Consider the following 16281-nt stretch of genomic DNA (forward strand, 5'->3'; position numbering starts at 1 on the left):
ATGCCACATGACAATAAATATAACAAACTATTGATGAACTCAGAGACACTATACTGCACAAAAGCAGCCAAAAGGAAATGACTATCCACTGTACGATTCCACTTACACGAAATTCAAGAACAAGCAAAACTAACTGATGGTGTAGAAGTCAGAATGGCGGTTACCTCTGGACAAAAGGGGTATGTTTTAACTGGGAAGGGGGCACAAAGGAACCTTCTGAAGTGCTAGGAAATGTTCTATTTCCAGCTGGGAGGTAGTTACACAGGTATGTATACACGTGTGAAAATTCACTGGGCTCTCCAGGATGAGCACTTTTCTGTGTAAATTATATACTTCAGGAAAAAGCAAAAACTATATACATAAGAATGCCCAGGTCAAATCTTAGTCAATTCTAATTTAAGTCTGTTTGTAGATGGCTCTTATCTTAAAAAGGATAAAGGCACTTCCTGAGCAGGATAACACTGTCACCACTGAACACGCAGCTACCAAAGCTGCTCCGTTTTGCCTAATGTTCAATCTGCCCATGTGAATGAACTGATTTCTCTGACTTGCACTCTAGCAAATGGAGAAATGGTAAACATTAAACAGACTTATATGAATTTGGAATTGTTCATAACTTTGGGATGCTATGGGAAAAAAAGGGGATTTTTGGTTTCTTAAGATACCTTAATGAAAATGGTAAAGATATTAATGATTCACTAAAAGCTATTCGATATTGAAAAACACCTGTCAGTTAAGGGAGATACTCATAGACAATACCTTCTTCCAGAAACCAATGAATGCCCTTGCTAACTCACATTCTAACAAGCAGCTTTTATTACCCCAACTATGAGTTCTACCAAATTGACATGTATCCCCACCAAACTTGGAAGGAAAACTGGCTCAATTTAGACTCGCTATAATTGGCTCATAACAGTCAACCCAAACTTCTGAAAAACAATATTGGCAATCACAGGGACATTTTCTCCATAAAGATGCATTCTGAGAATTTCCTGACAACTGCTCAGGAGTACCACGATCCAACCAGTGGATGCTAATTAAATTTCCCATGATTTTCTACATCAGGAACAAATCAAGTTCCACAGTAGATAAATAATGGAAAATTTTTCAAAATTTGACTAGGAAGTGGTAAAATTACATCTTATCCGTGCTAACATAACCCAGGTCAACCCGAGAGGGTCAAGACAAAATACAGAAACTCCTTCTCGAGGCCCTTTCAACATTTAGTAACCGATTTTATACAACTACCCAGGTCTCTAGGCTATATTTACTATCAGTAGTCTGTAAGTTTTCAGGATGGAAAAACCCATTCCTTGATGAGAAGCTACAGATGTTACAGTTGTTAGACTTTGTGTTCCTAGCATGGGGAATGCCTACTGTCCTACCCAGTGACTGTGGAACTCATTTCACTGTAACAGTCATATATGAACTCTGCAGGGTTTCTCTCCTAACATAAAAACTGTACTCCCCATGCAGGAAAGGTAGAAAGAATAAATGAGACACTGAAGATAAAACTGTCCCAATCAGGGGTTGGCAAACTACAGCCCATGGGACAAATCTGGCCTACAGACTCTTCATACGGTCCACAAGCTAAAAAAGTGTTTCTTACATATTTTAAGATTTTGTTTAAAAAAAAAAAGGAGGAGGAAGAGAATATGGAATATGTGACAGAGATTATATTTGGCCTTCAAAGCCTATATAAAATTTACTATCTGGCCCTTCACTGAGAAAATTTGCTGACTCCTAAACTATCAAAAATCTTTAATCTGCCTTAGTCTAATGTTTTGTCAGTATTGTTAACGGCCCCATGATCACCTCCTCAGAGCTCATACAGATTGTTTTCCATAGGACATCATTACAGGATGTCCTAAGTGATTGGGGAAAACGCCACCAATCACTCTATTTTGTTGCATGCAGATCTAGCTGAATACTGTAAGAAGTCAATCTAGTGTACTGTCTTATGCTCAACATGCACAAGCCACCTTTCCAAAAGAGACATCATCCACATCTTTGTATGACTCCTAGTTCAGTGACCAGGTTCACCAGAAAAGATATCAGTGTGTGTTTAATTGCAAAAATGGCCACAAATTCTTCCCATCCCATATGCATGCTTCTTTGTATGTGACTGCAGATCTTTCCATAAGGAGATGGAGACTATTTCTCTATTCTTTGAGTCTGGGCTTGGAAATGACTTGCTTTGGCCAACAAGGCATTAACAACATGACCCAAGCAGAGGTTTGAAAACTGCTCGCACATTGGAGTTTGCCCTCTCTTGCTGCTCTTAGGAACCCTCAACCAGTATCACGTGAATGAGCTCAGGCTAGCCTGCTAGATGATGGGCCCAGTTACCTCCGTTGCCCTGCCAACAGCCAGCAACCGCCAGATGTGTGAATGAGACCATCAACTATCAGCGGACTATAAATGCGTGTATGAGGCCAGACAACACCATGAGGAGCAGAGCAGAGCAAAGCTATCCCAGCTGATCCCAGCCAAATCGCTCCACAGAATCATGAAAAAATAAATGGTCGTTTTAAGCCACCTAGTCTGGGGGTGGTTTGTTTTGCAGAAAATACTAAGTGATATAGATGCAAAAACGCTTTAAATTACTGAAAGGAGCCATTTCAGGTCCTCTTGACAACAGCTACAGAAGTCTACCCAGGGTGTAATATGTCATAATGAAAAGGAACTTCCAACTCAGACCAATAGACGTTCACTCCCATGACAGACTGAAAGTTGAGGCTAACCAAAGAAGCCTCCAGAAGCGGATGGCTTCAAGGCACAAACAGGTTATCGGAGACCTTTCTGATCAAGCAGACAACTTCAGAAGTGCAAATTCCACCCAAGACAATGAAACAAAACTAGAACTTTATTATATCCAATCAAACCTACTGCCTTCCTTGTAAGATTGTTAATATGTCACTATGGACTACTGACTTCCTTCTCTGTGTTTTCTATGACTCCACTTTTCTTCATTTTCCCCTCCCTTTTCTGAAACAAAATATATTACTTCCTCACCTTGTTTCTAAGAATGTTTCCTCATCTACTAACCTGACCTCTTGCTGGGCCTGTTACCCATTTCCAACTCCAGGGGTCACTCAAATCATAGGAATACCTCTGCTTAACACTAGCAAACAGCCCGTCAAGAGTATGATCTGAACATCTCCTTTATACTTACAGTGATTATCTCCCAACCCAGACATTCAGGCTGGTTGTTATAATTATATAGAATTACACACAGCCAATATTTTATCCAGAGAGAAAAATCAACCCAATCACCTTTTAAAATAATCCTGAGTGTCTATGGTGCTTTCATAACCCATGCAAAGAGGAAATAAAAATACTTACCAAGCTTACCAAGAAATCCCATTAAACTATCCCCATGGTAGAAATACCTCCTCACTTGATACTTATTCCTAATGCAACATCTCATGAAAAATAGAAAAGAAAAATATATCTTCATTCAGGAAAAGCAGGCTACAAAGTGTCGACTGAAATCCTTATCACTGTTTGTCATAATGATTCAGGGAAAAAGACATACACTTTCAACTCTTTACATATAGATCATATCAATTGTGCAGCGCCAGGCCTGTTCTTTATCTGTGACCTCTATGCATACCAAGAACTATTCCTGGGACTTCTTACCAGTTCCCTTCAAGATTTTAAATCCTGTTCAGTCTCACTATCTGGGTCTCTTCAGAGGTCTCAGAGAAGTGACCTCCCAGAAGTTTAGAGGAGTCTATTGATTTGCTTGAGGGTTTTTACCTAGGTTAGGGGTCCCTGAATTTAAGAGATGTGTCAGTAATTTATCCCTTACTTTGGTTGAAACTATTAAATGAGACAATTCACACTATAATAATCCAGCAAAAGAGGTTTGATTTGTTTGCTTTCCATCACATAGCTTTACAATATTTATTGGCCTCACCAGGGGGACATCTGCACTCTAGCTAATATTTCCGATTGTTTCTAGGTAAACACTTCAGTACAAGAAGAAATAATACCTTTAAAAAGTAGACACAGGAACTTCCCTGGTGGTCCAGTGGTAAAGAATCCGCCTTCTAATGCAGGAGACACAGGTTCGATCCCTGGTCGGGGAACTAAGATCCCACATGGCCACGAGACAACTAAGCCTGCAGGCCACAACTAGAGAGCCCACGTGCCACAAAAACTACAGATCCCATGTGCTCTGGAGCCTGTGCACCACAACTAGAGAGAAGTCCGCACACCACAATGAAGAGCTCGCACGCCGCCAACGAAAGATCCCGCATGCTGCAACAGAGATCCCACATGCCGCAACTAAGACCCAACACAGCCAAAAATAACTAAAATAAATTAATTTTTTTAAAAGTACAGACACAGGCTGATTACTCTCAAAGGTTTGACAGTCTGAGACTTGGAATCTATTCTCCTGGCATGGGCTAGGTCAAGTAAAAAACTGGCCTCCTGAAATTTTCTGAACTGTAATGATGGGATTTCTCATTATAATATTCATTTTTTCCAATGCATCTGTAAGAGAGTTTTAAAAACTGCTGTATAACTGATGTTAGGTGACCAAATGGCGATTCCACACTAGGAAGAGACAATTCCTTGGTCAACCTTCATTCTCCAGGAGAGGCAGATGACCAAAGGGAGAGAATGACGAATCCTGAGATGGCTACCCAGCCTGGGCCATAAGTATCCACACCGCACTGTGTGTCCAATAGCCTTCAGAGTTAATTTTTGTTAAACAGATATATATATGGATGTATAGTAGAAAAGAATATTTCAGTGGGTTTCTTCTTAGCAACATCACAGAAGTTCAAGTTACTCATCTATAAGGAAATGATGGCTTCAGGACATTTTTTAAAAGTTGTTTCAAAAAATGTTTCAACTACAGAATTATTCTTGGATCGGGGGCAGTAATCCACCACAAACTAAGAAATGCTATTTTATTTATTTTTTAGAAAAATGTTGAGCTTTTAATAGAAAAACTAAAAAACTTTTAAATATATGTTTAATATTTTAAAAGAAAAATTAAGAGATCAGAAATATGCAAGTGATAAGAAATATACTGATGTAATCATCTTTTGAAAATAAAAACATTTTTTCAAGATTCTATTAAAATGCACAAAAAGCAAATTTATTTTAGGATTTAAACCAACGAAACATTTAAAATACCTGTTACCCTGGCATGTAAGCCCAACAATAGTAACAGCCTTGATCTTGATAGAGTCTACTTATTAATAGCATGTCTTTTAAATAGTTCATTCTGGAAGATAGAAATTATAAAATTAAAAATAAAATGAACGTTTTAAAGCTTGTAACATCAAAATTACCATTTACTTTAAAAAAAAATTTTTTTAAACCATTTACTTTTACTTACATAATTTTACTCCAAGAAGTTTGAGGTGCTTGGCAGAATATATGAATATATACAGATGGAAACTTGGCCAGAAATAATCCTACAAACAAACAAAATACTGATGAAAAGATACTAAACTTTTTTTTTTAAGAAAAGCTCAAGTACATACAGAGTGGAATAAATCAAAGATTATACTTCTACCTTAAACTAGAAAAGGCAGGTTTTCTGATTAGGGTGAAAAAACTACCAACACCTTTAAATAAAAAATGCTTTTGCTAAAAAGCAGTTCTAAGAAGGAAGTTTATAGCGATATAAGATTACCTCAGGAAACAAGAAAAATATCAACCTAACCTTACACTAAAGGAACTAGAGAATGAACAACAAACAAAACTCAAAATTAGTAGAAAGAAAGAAATAATAAAGATCAGAGCAGAAATAAATGAAATAGAGACTAAAAAACCCGTAGAAAAGATCAATGAAACTAAAAGCTGGTTCTTTGAAAACATAAACAAAATTGCTAAATCTTTAGACAGACTCATCAAGAAGAAAAGGGAGAGGGCCCAAATCAATAAAATTAGAAATGAAAAAGAAGTTACAGCCGACACCACAGAAACACAAAGGACCAAAAGAGACTACTACAAGCAACTATATACCAATAAAATGGACAACCTAGAAGAAACGAACAAATTCTTAGAAAAATACAATCTCCCAAAACTGAACCAGGAAGAAACAGAAAATATGAACAGACCAATTACCAGTATTGAAATTGAATCACTAATTTAAAAACTCCCAACAAACAAAAGTCCAGGACAAGATGGCTTCAAGGGTAATTTCTACCAAACATTTAGAAAAGAGTAAACACCTATCCTTCTGAAACAGTTCCAAATAATCATAGAGAAAGGAACACTTCTGAACTCATTCTATGAGACCACCAACACCCTGACATCAAAACCAGACAAAGATATCACAAATAAGAAAATTACAGGTCAATATCACTGATGAACTTGTCTGCAAAAATCCTCAACAAAATACTAGCAAACTGAATCCAACAATACATTAAAAGGATCATGTGCCATGATCAAATGGGATTTAATCCCAGGGATACAAGTATTTTTCAGTATCTGCAAATCAATCAATGTGATATGTCAATTAACAAACTGAAGGATAAAAGCCATATGATCATCTCAATAGATGCAGAAAAAGCTTTTGATAAAATTCAACATCCATTTATGATAAAATCTCAAGAAAGTGGGCATAGAGGGAATATAACTCAACATAATAAAGGCCATATATGACAAACCCACAGTTAACATCATACTCAATGGTAAAAAGCTGAAAGCATTCCTTCTAAGATCAGGAACAAGACAAGAATGTTCACTCTTGTCATTTTCATTCAACATAGTTTTGGAAGTCCTAGCCACAGCAATCAGAGAAGAAAAAGAAATAAAAGAAATCCAAATTGGAAAGGAAGAAATAAAACTGTCACTGTTTGCAGATGACATGACATTATACATAGAAAATCCTAAAGATGCCACCAGAAAACTACTAGAGCTCATCGATGAATTTGGTAAAGTTTCCGGATACAAAATTAACATATAGAAATCTGTTGCATTCCTATACACTAACAACAAAATATCAGAAAGAGAAATTAAGGAAACAATCTCATTTACCATCACATCAAAAAGAATAAAATACCTAGTTCTTTTCTTTAGTTCTTCGCAGAACTAAAAGAAAAAAATTTTAATTTGTATGGAAACACAAAAGACCCCAAATAGCCAAAACAATCTTAAGAAAGAAGAATGGAGCTGGAGGAATCATACTCCTTGTCTTCAGACTATACTACAAAGCTGCAGTAATCAAAACAGTATGGTACTGGCACAAAAACAGACATATAAATCAATGGAACAGGAAAGGAAGCCTATGCACCTATGGTCAATTAATCTATGACAAAGGAAGCAAGAATATACAATGGAGAAAAGATAGTCTCTCCAATAAGTGGTGCTGAGGAAAACTGGACAGCTGCATGTAAATGAGTGAAATTAAAACATTCTCTAACACCATACACAAAAATAAACTCAAAATGGATTAAAGACCTAAGTGTAAGACTGGATACTATAAAACTCCTAGCAGAAAACATAGGCAGAACATTCTTTGACACAAATTGCAGCAACATCTTTTTGAATCCATCTCCTAAAATAATGGAATAGAAACAAAAATAAACAAATGGGACCTAATTATACTTAAAAGACTTTGCACAGCAAAGTAAACCATAAACAAAACGAAAAGACAGCCTACAGAATGGGAGAAAATATTTGCAAACAATGCGACCAACAAGGGATTAATTTCCAAAATATACAAACAACTCATGCAGCTCAATATCAGCAAAACAAACAGGGCTTCCCTGGTGGTGCAGTGGTTGAGAGTCCGCCTGCCGATGCAGGAGACATGGGTTCGTGCCCCGGTCCAGGAAGATCCCACATGCCGCGGAACTGCTGGGCCCGTGTGAGCCGTGGCCATTGAGCCTGCGCATCCGGAGCCTGTGTTCTACCACGGGAGAGGCCACAACAGTAAGAGGCCCACGTACCACAAAAAACAAACAAAAAACAACCCAATCAAAAAATAGGCAGGAGACCTAAATAGACATTTCTCCAAAGAAGACATACAGATGGCCAATAGGCACATGAAAAAATGTTCAACATCGCTAATTACTAGAGAAATGCAAATCAAAACTACAATGAGGTATCATCTCACACCGGTCAGAATGGCCATCATCAAAATGTCTACAAACAATAAATGCTGGAGAGGGTGTGGAGAAAAGGGAAACATCCTACATTGTTAGTGGGAATGTAAATTGGTGCAGCCACTATGGAGAACAGCATGGAGGTTCCTTAAAAAACTAAAAATAGAGTTACCATATGATCCAGCAATCCAACTCCCAGACATGTATCTGGAAAAGATGAAAACTCTAATTCAAAAGATACATGCATCCCAATGTTCACAGCAGCACTATTTGCAATAGCGAAGACAAGGAAGTAACCTAAATGTCCATCGACAGATGAATGGATAAAGAAGGTGTGGTATATACAATGGAATATTAGCCATAAAAAGGATGAAATACTGACATCTGCAGCAACATGGATGGACCTAGAGATTATCATACTAAGTGAAGTAAGTCAGACAAAGACAAAATGATACCATTTATATGTGGAATCTAAAAAAAATGATACAAAATGAACTTATTTACAAAACAGAAATAGACTCAAAGACATAGAAAACAAACTTGTGGTTACTAACAGGGAAAGTGAGTGGGGAAGGGACAAATTAGGAGTTTGGGATTAACAGATACACACTACTATATATAAAATAGATAAGCAACAAGGACCTACTGTATAGCACACAGAACTATATTCAATATCTTATAATAACAAAATTAAGGAAACAATCTCATTTACCATCACATCAAAAAGAATAAAATACCTAGTTCTTTTCTTTAGTTCTTCGCAGAACTAAAAGAAAAAAATTTTAATTTGTATGGAAACACAAAAGACCCCAAATAGCCAAAACAATCTTAAGAAAGAAGAATGGAGCTGGAGGAATCATACTCCTTGTCTTCAGACTATACTACAAAGCTGCAGTAATCAAAACAGTATGGTACTGGCACAAAAACAGACATATAAATCAATGGAACAGGAAAGGAAGCCTATGCACCTATGGTCAATTAATCTATGACAAAGGAAGCAAGAATATACAATGGAGAAAAGATAGTCTCTCCAATAAGTGGTGCTGAGGAAAACTGGACAGCTGCATGTAAATGAGTGAAATTAAAACATTCTCTAACACCATACACAAAAATAAACTCAAAATGGATTAAAGACCTAAGTGTAAGACTGGATACTATAAAACTCCTAGCAGAAAACATAGGCAGAACATTCTTTGACACAAATTGCAGCAACATCTTTTTGAATCCATCTCCTAAAATAATGGAATAGAAACAAAAATAAACAAATGGGACCTCATTATACTTAAAAGACTTTGCACAGCAAAGTAAACCATAAACAAAACGAAAAGACAGCCTACAGAATGGGAGAAAATATTTGCAAACAATGCGACCAACAAGGGATTAATTTCCAAAATATACAAACAACTCATGCAGCTCAATATCAGCAAAACAAACAGGGCTTCCCTGGTGGTGCAGTGGTTGAGAGTCCGCCTGCCGATGCAGGAGACATGGGTTCGTGCCCCGGTCCAGGAAGATCCCACATGCCGCGGAACTGCTAGGCCCGTGTGAGCCATGGCCATTGAGCCTGCGCATCCGGAGCCTGTGTTCTACCACGGGAGAGGCCACAACAGTAAGAGGCCCACGTACCACAAAAAACAAACAAAAAACAACCCAATCAAAAAATAGGCAGGAGACCTAAATAGACATTTCTCCAAAGAAGACATACAGATGGCCAATAGGCACATGAAAAAATGTTCAACATCGCTAATTACTAGAGAAATGCAAATCAAAACTACAATGAGGTATCATCTCACACCGGTCAGAATGGCCATCATCAAAATGTCTACAAACAATAAATGCTGGAGAGGGTGTGGAGAAAAGGGAAACATCCTACATTGTTAGTGGGAATGTAAATTGGTGCAGCCACTATGGAGAACAGCATGGAGGTTCCTTAAAAAACTAAAAATAGAGTTACCATATGATCCAGCAATCCAACTCCCAGACATGTATCTGGAAAAGATGAAAACTCTAATTCAAAAGATACATGCATCCCAATGTTCACAGCAGCACTATTTGCAATAGCGAAGACAAGGAAGTAACCTAAATGTCCATCGACAGATGAATGGATAAAGAAGGTGTGGTATATACAATGGAATATTAGCCATAAAAAGGATGAAATACTGACATCTGCAGCAACATGGATGGACCTAGAGATTATCATACTAAGTGAAGTAAGTCAGACAAAGACAAAATGATACCATTTATATGTGGAATCTAAAAAAAATGATACAAAATGAACTTATTTACAAAACAGAAATAGACTCAAAGACATAGAAAACAAACTTGTGGTTACTAACAGGGAAAGTGAGTGGGGAAGGGACAAATTAGGAGTTTGGGATTAACAGATACACACTACTATATATAAAATAGATAAGCAACAAGGACCTACTGTATAGCACACAGAACTATATTCAATATCTTATAATAACCTATAATGGAAAATAACCTGAAAAAGAATATAAAGTATATATATAAACTATATATATAGTATAACTGAATCACTTTTGTCTACACTTGAAACTAACACAACTTTGTAAATCAACTATACTTCAATTAAAGAAAAAAGCAGGTGGAATAAAAATATTTTAATCACAATAATTAAAATCATTTAAAATGCGTTTGCCAAAATTAAGAAACATCTTTCCCAAACAGAAAAAGTCCTGAAAACCAGAAACTGGGGCGGAGGGTGGGTAATGTTTAAAACAAAGCAGCACTTAGAAACATTTCGGCAGCTTTCGTATATCAGAGACTTGTAAGTGAACATCAAAACCAAATTATGATCCACAGAACAGCATTTTTCTTCTTCTTGTTTAATGGGAACTATTACAAGCAGACATGGCTAAAAGGCCATAGCAAAGAAAAATAGGTTCTAAAGTGAAACCTAGAGCATTTCAGTAACCAGATATCTGAGTGAAGCTTGAGGAGCTGTGACATAAGAAGAAACATGTGTGGACACATTTCTGAGTTTCCACAGGTTCTTGAATCTTCTATCTTCAGTGAGAAAAAACACTCAGACTCTAAGTTTCCCCGACAATGGGTCCTACTAGAAGTTTAAGGAATTCTAAATTGCTCTTCAGTAATTCTCAACCTTGCGTGCACATTAAAATCATCTGGGAAGGTCTTTTTTCTTTTTTCATACCAATGCCTGGGTCCCACTCAGATCAATTAAATCAGAATCCCTGGATATGGAAACCAGGCATTTTTAAAGCTCCCAGAGGTTCTACTGTGCAGCCAGGGCTGAGACGCACCAGAAAAATGCTGAGAAAAGTCAAGGATGACTATAGTTACTGTGTTTGAATTTTAGTTGTCACAGAAAAAATTTTCCAGAGAGATAAATGTCTTTGCTAATGCTAGGCTGCCCTTCTTATATGCTTACTGTCCAGTGTAGGATGCTTATTAAACCCCTCAAGATAATGACATCCACCATTAATTGAGCACTTATGTGGTGCCAGGCACCATGGTGGGTGCTACCCCCAACATAATTGATAATCCCCAGTATCCTGCAAACCAGGTATCAAACCCATTTACCCAGGCAGTTGTGAAGGAGGGGTTTATTTGCCCCATCATAGACCAAGGTGAAGAAACTGGAATTAGAACATACATGTGTCTGATTACAAAGCCATGTTTTATTTTCTTTTAATTTTATGTATTTACACTTTTAAAGTTAACCCAATCACATTTCAGAGGTTTATACACTATAAAGATTTAAAAGGTGTACATGTAAGGTATATAAAAATCCACAGTAAATACAGTCATACCTAACTCCTGTCACTCAACCTCTCTATCACCTAGCCACTCAATCTCCCCCCTCGGAGACCAAGTTAGCTGTTTTTTGTCTATCCTTCCAAAGATATTTAATGGATACATAAGCAAGTATGTGTATGTAAGCATATGTGTATATCCATGCCATATATTTGGATTCCTCCCACCTCATTTTAAATGATGGTAGCATAATTCATACACTATACTGCACATGGCCTTTTTCACTTTAACAATATATCTCAGATATGTGGTATATATATATATAAAATGGAATATTACTCCACCATAAAAAAAAAGAAACACTGCCATTTGCAGTAACGTGGACAGACCTAGAGATTATTATGCTTAATGAAATAAGTGAGACAAGACAAATACTGTATGATACCACTTATATGTGTAATCTAAAAAATAATACAAATGAATGTATATATAAAAGAGAAACAGACTCACAGACATAGAAAACAAACTTGGGGTAACCAAAGGGGAGAGGGAAGGGAGGAGGGACAAATTAGGGGTTTGGGATTAACGGATACAAACTACTATATATAAAATAAATAAGCAACAAGGATTTACTGTATAGCACAGGGAATTATACCCAGTATCTTATAATAACCTATAATGGAATATAATCTGCAAAAATACTGAACCACTATCCTGTGGACCTGAAACTGACATAATATTGTAAATCAACTGTACTTCAATTTTAAAAATCAATGAAAAAAACCCCAATAGATCTCAGAGATAATTCTATATCAATACATAAACATTTTAAAATTCTTTTTTGTGCCACCTAGTATTCAGTTGTACTATCACTTTTTTAATCAGTTCCTTACTGAGAGATATTAGATTGCTTCCAATTATTTGCTCTTATAAAAAATTTGGAATGAATAACCTTGAGCAACTTAATTTCATAACTAAGTACAGATAATTATATCTGTAGAATAAATTTTTAGATGTCAAAAGTTATGCCCTTTCCACTATTCTACACTGCCTCAGGATTCTAAGAAATAACACAGACTCATGATGATATCCATTTAAATTATTTTATTTTAAAATGTCACCTCAATACCCAAATTACACTTTTCATTTTAATAAAAGATTAAAAATTGTTTTTCTGAATATGTTGAAGGACCAAAATAGTCTGAGAAGGATCAAAATGGTCTGAGAGATAGTTTTATGCCAGAGAAAAATGACCTCAAAACCAGCAGCACAAATACTGTACTGGCTCTCACTTTACATTCAGAAGGTATCTGTTCCCGAGGACTCTGTGTCCCCCTGGACAGTGCTGATGCTCAGAGACTGAGAGCAGTCCTCCAGGTTCACTGAGGGTGGCGTCACGGACATCTTGGCAGGTGATGTCTGCGAAGTGAAGAGTGGAACTGCTTTACCACCTGTAAAAAGGAGAAACTCCTTCAGCTAAACAAGTGTACCTGAGTATTTACGTGCCTTAAATTTTCCTAAATAATACTGGGGATCAAAAAAGGACTGCATCTGCGATAATTTCTTTTCTCAAGGTGCTCAGAACTTGTCACAGAGGTAAAATACACCCTCCTTTCCACTTCCACCCCTGAACAATTAAGAAACAACATTTTAGAAGTATATGTTATGATCTGAATGTTTATGTCTCCCCAAAATTCATATATTGAAATCCTAATGCCTAGTGTGGTGGTATTAAGAAGTGTGGCCTTTGGGAGGTGCTTAGGTCATGAGGATGGAGCCCTCATGAGTGAGAGTAGTGCCTTTATGAAAGAGGCCCCAGAGAGTTTGCTAGCCCCTTCGACCATGCTAGTCCTTCGACCATGTGAGGACACAGGAATCAGGAAGAGGTACCTTGATCCTGGATGTCCAGCCTCCAGAACTGTGAGAAATAAATTTCTGTTGTTTAAAAGCCACTCAGTCTATAGCATTTTGTTATAGTAGCCTGAATAGGCTAAGATGGTATACAAGTGCCCAAAGCTGTGGTACAGATGATAAATGCTAGGTAAGACCAAGTCAGGGAGGCAGTTTGAAATGAAGAATTCATTAATATGTTTTAAAAAACCCAGAGTAGACTACATATATATATATCTATCTGCATATAACCTAATTCACTCCTCTAAGCTTAAAAAGCACATTGCCTAAGAGCATAAAGAATGACAACTTGGTACTATTTAAGACCACAAAAATCCTCATTTCAAATTTCATGTACTTACCATATATATATAATAATAAGCATCTTAAAAGTAAACTATCCTAAATAATCTTAAAGACATCTCTGAGCCAAGAGTCATAGTAATTTTTCTAAAACTCCTTTATACTTTTAAAATAGTTGTCACAGTAATAAAGTGAAATTTTCCATCAAGTTTTTATAGGGACCACAGTAAAAGAAGTCAGTTTTGGAGATTCAATGATGACTCAATCACAGCTGTTCAAGATGATCAAAATACTTGTAAAAGAAAATTTCCTTTCATATTAGGAAGTCTAACAAAGACTATTTTAATATACCATTCCTTTTTGTTACTTGTATCAATTTATTTTTAATAAAAGAGGAACGTGAAATAAGATTTCGTATAATTATAGCAGTACTACAAACTGTAATGCAACAGCATAATCCTTTAAGAAGAAAACAATTATTATATCAATTTAAATAGAACAAATATTTTAAATAGGAAAAGACTTGTTGAAATTTAGCTCTGACAGGATATGATAAAAACTAAAATTAAGAAACTTATTGTTTATAAACTTATGGTTTATTCAATACTTGTAGTCTCTGTGTCTGGAATGATGCCAAACACATTTTAAATGCTGAAAAAATATATATTAAATAAACATTCAAGGGACTTCCCTGGTGGGGCAGCGGTTAAGAATCTGCCTGCCAATTCAGGGGATGTGGGTTCGAGCCCTGGTCCGGGAAGATCCCATGTGCCGTGGAGCAACTAAGCCCGTGCGCCACAACTACTGAACCTGTGCTCTAGAGCCCGCAAGCCACAACTGCTGAAGCCGGCGCACCTAGAGCCCGTGCTCTGCAACAAGAGAAGCCACCGCACTGAGAAGCCCGCACACTGCAACAAAGAGTAGCCCCTGCTTACTGCAACAAAGAGTACCCCTGCTTGCTGCAACTAGAGAAAGCCTGAGTGCAGCAACGAAGACCCAACACAGCCAAAAATAAAAATAAATTTTAAAAAGAAATAAATTTTAAAAAAAGAAACAATAAGAACTTCTTTTAAAAAATCTTCATAGGGGCTTCCTTGGTGGCGCAGTGGTTGAGAGTCCGCCTGCCGATGCAGGGGACACGGGTTTGTGCCCCGGTCCAGGAAGATCCCACATGCCGCGGAGCGGCTGGGCCCGTGAGCCATGGCCGCTGAACCTGCGCGTCCAGAGCCTGTGCTCCGCAACGGGAGAGGCCACAACAGTGAGAGGCCCGCATACCGCAAAAAAAAAAAAAAAAAAAATCTTCATAGGACATAAGCATTGTTTAAATATTCTGACATTTTACAAAGCTGTGATGCAGAATATACAAAATAACCAAGAGAAGTATCCAAGATCAGAGCTTACCTCGTCAATAAAGTAAAAACCAACACAGGATATAACTAAGGCTTGAGAGCAAAATTAATTTTCAACCTGTAAAATTAAATGTTATCTTCCCCCGATTAAGAAAAATTCTATTCCTTGCATTACTTACGTATCTGTCAAAAACTACACTGATGCCAGATATTCTTCTTTTCTTTGTTATCCAGTTTCACAAAACTGCTTTACATGTGCCTTTATTTTCTACTCTGCACATTAAATTACTGATTAAATTGCTCAGTGATGTAACAAGAGCTATAACTATTTTTTTATTTTGGACCTTGAAGAAGTTTCCAAGTCTCAAGGAACATATTAAATTCAATTATTGTAAAGTTATGCTATTTCTTATAGTTACTGCCTTAGATTTATACAGCAATTAAAATTTTGCAAAGATCTTTTGCCCATCATATTATCTCATCCTAACAGTAATTCTGGGAGGCAGACAAGGTAAAGGTAACTGAGGCACAGAGATGTCAGAGTGGGCTTTTCCAAAAGCATATGCTCACTAACTAAACATCTATACAAGCCTACTGTATGTGTGGAGCTAAGATGGTGTTGAGAAGATGATACACAGGTGAAAAAGAAATAGTCCTCATCTTCAAGAAGCTTAAAACCTAGTAGTGGAGATAAACATGTAGAGGAATACTTGGTTTAAATTAGGTGGAAGTAGCAGGTGAGATAGGACTTAAAAGATGTGGAAGGCAATGAAGAAAAAGAGGACAACAAAATAAATGATGACAGAAATAAGAGAAGGACAAAGAAAGGTGAATAAAGAGAAAACAGAGGAACACAAAAGGGAAGTGTTAGATAAGTAGGAAGAGACCCAAGAATGAAGAGTCACACAAGGTAAGAGTCA

General features: G+C 36.9%; 1 protein-coding gene across 8 annotated transcripts in view; it reads right to left on the reverse strand.

The window, feature by feature from the left end:
* Positions 1-12611: 12611 nt before the first annotated feature.
* The window catches only part of KIAA0586 (KIAA0586 ortholog), a 125367-nt gene continuing 121697 nt past the window's right edge, over positions 12612-16281 (reverse strand). For 5 of the 8 annotated variants that reach the window (XM_024731465.1, XM_024731467.1, XM_024731464.1 and 2 more), the window contains one exon: positions 12613-13270. In XM_024731465.1, the coding sequence (XP_024587233.1) occupies positions 13119-13270 (152 nt within the window). In that variant the 3' untranslated portion in view covers positions 12613-13118. Of the gene's footprint in view, positions 13271-16281 lie in introns of all 8 variants that reach the window. The other 3 variants (XM_024731473.1, XM_024731474.1, XM_024731470.1) reach the window with 2 other exon arrangements.

This window comes from Neophocaena asiaeorientalis, unplaced genomic scaffold (genome assembly GCF_003031525.2).
Source record: "Neophocaena asiaeorientalis asiaeorientalis breed wild unplaced genomic scaffold, Neophocaena_asiaeorientalis_V1.1 scaffold603, whole genome shotgun sequence".
NCBI lineage: Eukaryota > Metazoa > Chordata > Mammalia > Artiodactyla > Phocoenidae > Neophocaena > Neophocaena asiaeorientalis.